The sequence below is a fragment of the Salvelinus fontinalis genome, chromosome 37 (assembly GCF_029448725.1).
Source record: "Salvelinus fontinalis isolate EN_2023a chromosome 37, ASM2944872v1, whole genome shotgun sequence".
NCBI classification, from domain to species: Eukaryota; Metazoa; Chordata; class Actinopteri; order Salmoniformes; family Salmonidae; genus Salvelinus; species Salvelinus fontinalis.
In genome coordinates this window covers 1-3892 of record NC_074701.1, presented here as the reverse complement: position 1 = coordinate 3892, position 3892 = coordinate 1, and the positions used below count along the sequence as shown (strand labels likewise).

Sequence of the window (3892 nt, the reverse complement as noted above, 5' to 3'; positions counted from 1 at the left end):
TCACGCAAATGCAGCATCATTTTCTCACACAGTTGTAGGTACTTGAGTTTTGGAACAAACTATATACGATGCTCCTTCGCTCTGTTTGCATGAAGTATGTAGCCTCCTTAAGACGAGTATTATTCCTGAATATTTTTATTTATTATTCATGTTTTTTTCCCTAAAGGAACATTGAGGAAATACTTGCAGCGAAAGGGGAGAAAGTGAAGAGTGTAGAAGAAGAGGCGGCCTTCGAGATTGTTATAGATGAGTCCGGCAAAGATACAACACAGACTGCTCAAGATGCAAAGAAACCTTCACCAGAGTCTGATGACTCAGGGAAATCATGACTAACTCTCTGTGGGTGTGTGTGCGCGCATACATGCATTTGTCGATGGATTGATCACAACAAGGACACCATTCTCTATGAGGGAGAAATAGCTATTACTAGGTAAATGCAACACTTCTTTTGATATTTCTATCTCCATATTGTTTTCGTAAGATGTTGATAATTTCTTATCACACTATTTTATACCAACTGAACACTACTGCCAGAATAATCATTGGGTTTACACCAATCTTATTACTACTGCACTGATCACAATCAAACAGAAAAGGCTGATGCTTGCAATTCATTTTTATTGTAAAGTTGTATGATATAAAGCAGGAAGAATTAACATCCAAAAGCCCATTTAGGGCCATGGCAAACTGCCTATCATAGACCCTCTCCCTCTTCCTCCATGGTGTCCTCCAGGAGCTCATGAAAGCAATGCTGTCAATCCACATGGAAGCAGAACATAGAGTGCTCCTGTAAAATAATCATATCCCGTCAGGAATGAATCAAACAGTCATTGAACGAATGGGATTCACAGTAATACATTTGTCTGAGAATTTTCAATCATGAACCCCAGTTCTGGAGCCCCTATCCTCTCATCACAAGCCCAAGCACTTACCTCATCTGCTCTTCTGTGTTTTCCTCTTCCTGCCTCCCTCCCTTTCATCCTTTCCTATTGATGCTTCAACAGATAAAGTGACCTCATATGCCACAATCTGTTTCAGGAAAAAAACATCCGAAAGCCCAATCACATGAGGTGAATAATCACATGAGATCAGGAATTGTAGTGTTTGAGTTGAAAGACATTGCATAAATGCACGTCTATCAACACTAATACAGTTGTCTACAGAGAACAGGCGTTGATAGTAAACACTTACCTAATGTAGTCATCCAGCTGTGCTCCTCCTCCAACCCTCCCATCCTTTCCAATTGATGCTTCAACAGATCTGTTTCTTTGGCTGCTCTTTTCATCTATCTCAGACTTGAACAGGCTTGGAAAGAGGACAAAAGGAAACCAAAGCAACTTTAAAAGAGAAGTAGAAGAGGCAGACTTCAGTTCTTTTTGACCTGTCTGTTGGCTCTTTTTCCTGTGCTCTTGGTCTTCTCCTTTTCTGCTCATCCTTATGTTATTTTGATAGTTATTTTGGCCATATGTCCATCGGAATTCTAGTTCAATCTCCTCTCTTTTACTCTTATAAAATGTTTTAACCTCTTTTTTTCTGGGTCTCTGTTTATCTTGCCTCCCCCTTGTGTTTTCCATTACTTTCTTTTGATCCACTCAGCTCTTTACTGCTAATCTCATTGACCTTTTATCCCATGGTCCTTCCTGATTCTGTCCATCAGAACTTGAATTCTGTATCTTCTACTGACCTCCTGATAAACCACTCTGTTCTCCCTTCCTCCTCTCTCATGTTTCCTCCTCTTCACCCTCATGCCTGGCTTCCTTATAATATTTTCCTCCTTTTGCTTATTGTCTCATTTTTTTTGTTAGTATTTTCTTTTGTCATCTACTCAAAAGTTGTCAATGCCTCGTCCGCCTCTTTCTTCTGCTTCTTCCTTGTTCTCCTCTTCGCAGACTGTGCGTGAGCGGTCTCTGGACGCTGCTCCCTCTCTTCCCTCCGCACAGAGGCGTCAGATGTAGACGCTGTGACCTCGTATGCCACCACCTGTTTTGCTCTCTGTGTCTGCCCTTTTTTCTGACACAGCGCACGCCTCTTTTCTCTTTCAATCTGTGCATTCCTCTCTTCTCTCTCATACAGTTTCTCCATCTCCATCTTGAACCTGGCCTCGTGATCTTTTATTCTTTGAAGCTCTGCTCTCTTCTTCTCCTCGTCCCGTATCCTTGTCTGCCTTTTCTGTTCCTGCTTCTCTTGTTCCTGCTGTATCTTCAATCTCCTTTTCTGTTCCTCTTTACTCCTCTTCTCTTCTTTCTCTCGTGCCTTTTGCTGCATCTCCAACACCTTCATTCTCTCCTTTTCCCTGTTCCTCTCCTCCTCCATCCTCTGTTTCTCAATCTTTTTCAACATCTCTGCCCTCTTTTTCTCCATCTTTTTCTCTTCCTCTGCCCTCTTTTTCTCTTCTTTTGCACGGGCCTTCTGTTGCATCTCCTGCTTCTTTCTTTCTTTTTTCTCTCTTTTTTTCTCTTGCTCTTGTCTCTTTTTCTCATGTTCGATCTTTAGTTTCATCTCTGCCTTCTCCCTTTTCCTCTGCTCCTCTAACTTGTTTTTTTCCATATTTTCTGTCCTTTTCCTTTCCTCCTCATTCAATTTCTTCTGTCTCTTTTCACACTTTTTGAGCTCTTCGTCCCTGGCTTTTTCCTTCCTCCTTTCAATCTTCATCATCTCTTCATTTCTCTTAGCCTCGTCCTTGAAATATTTGATCCTGTCTGCGTAGCTCATGGCATTAAGTTCTTCTTTCCCTCGGCTTGCCATCATAGACAATGCAGTGGCGGTTGCATATCTCCCTTCCATTTTACCACTATCAATCTCCTTCCTGTCCCTCTCACCATAAGATTCCCTGTGTAGACATCTCTGCTGTTGTCCACTCATGCTCTCCTCACTTTCACTACTCCCCTCCTGACTTGTGACCTCACTCACACTCTGAGACACATCATCCTCAGACGAGCACGAGGGAGTCACAGCCTTCTCAGTGATGACGCGGAGCTCCTTGATGTAGTCAGCTTCTGTGTTCACCCTGTGAGCGAGCGGGCACAGCTCCTCGTAAATGGACTTCCATGTGAGTGACTCCTCACAAACGTCGTCAGGCAGGTATAGATCAGATGATTGCCTCTTGAGCACATTCACAACCTCTGCCAGGTCCTGCTGGGTGTCCCCCTGAGTGTCCTCTTGGGCGGCCACTGGCGTGGCGTCTGGGCTGGCCGGGCGCTCGGGGGCTGTGGCAGGGGTATTGGATTGTTTTACTGCAGAGGAGCAGAAGGCCTCAGTGTCATCGTTCTTGTCATCGTTGTTTACCCTTTTCTTCAGAATCTCTTCCTTTCTCTTTTGGGCCATCCTCTCTTTCAGCTGTGCTTTATACATATTTGCAATTTCTGCGCCTCTCCGTTGAACTTCCTCAGACAATTCCTCAGGCGATGCAATCTCTGGCCTGTTGACCTCATCCTTAACCTTTTCCTGGCCAGTCAATGAGGACCTGGGGTGGACGTGCGGATGGGTCTGTCTCATCCGGGCAGGAGGGCCGGAAGCCAGGGGGTGGGATGGGACAGCAAATCGGTGTGAAGCGTGTGGGTGTGACGTCTTGAACTGAGAAGGAGGCCATTTATCAGGGGAGGTGCAGCTCTGTGTGTCCAGAGGGGGAAAGATTGAGTGTTTCTTAGATGGGTCCTTCTGGGTGCCGGCAGCATGCTGGTCAGGCTCCGATTGGCTGTTGGCGAGGTACCTATGGAGGTTGTACCAGGGGAAAGCTGGCAGTGTCGGGGAGACGGGACAAAGAATGGAGGAGGTGGAGCGCTGCTTGATCACCCCTTTATCCACCCCAATCTGTATGATGACAGACACATTTGTATTACTTAAAAGCTTGATGGTGATTGTTATTACCATCTTAAAACAATTACATGTGTAT

The 3892-nt window shown here is 44.8% G+C and overlaps 1 protein-coding gene and 1 long non-coding RNA gene across 2 annotated transcripts; both read right to left on the bottom strand.

Annotated features, from left to right (window-relative positions):
• Positions 1–279: 279 nt before the first annotated feature.
• On the bottom strand, positions 280–1414 carry LOC129835990 (uncharacterized). Its single transcript, XR_008756589.1, has 3 exons — positions 1192–1414; positions 933–1029; positions 280–787 (listed from the first exon to the last, which is right to left on the bottom strand). It is a non-coding gene; the product is annotated as an uncharacterized LOC129835990 (long non-coding RNA).
• A 48-nt stretch (positions 1415–1462) lies between these two features.
• LOC129836138 (golgin subfamily A member 6-like protein 22) lies at positions 1463–3877 on the bottom strand. Its single transcript, XM_055901966.1, has one exon. The coding sequence runs from the start codon at positions 3868–3870 to the stop codon at positions 1822–1824; it is 2049 nt and encodes a 682-aa protein (XP_055757941.1). The 5' UTR covers positions 3871–3877; the 3' UTR covers positions 1463–1821.
• Positions 3878–3892: the final 15 nt, after the last annotated feature.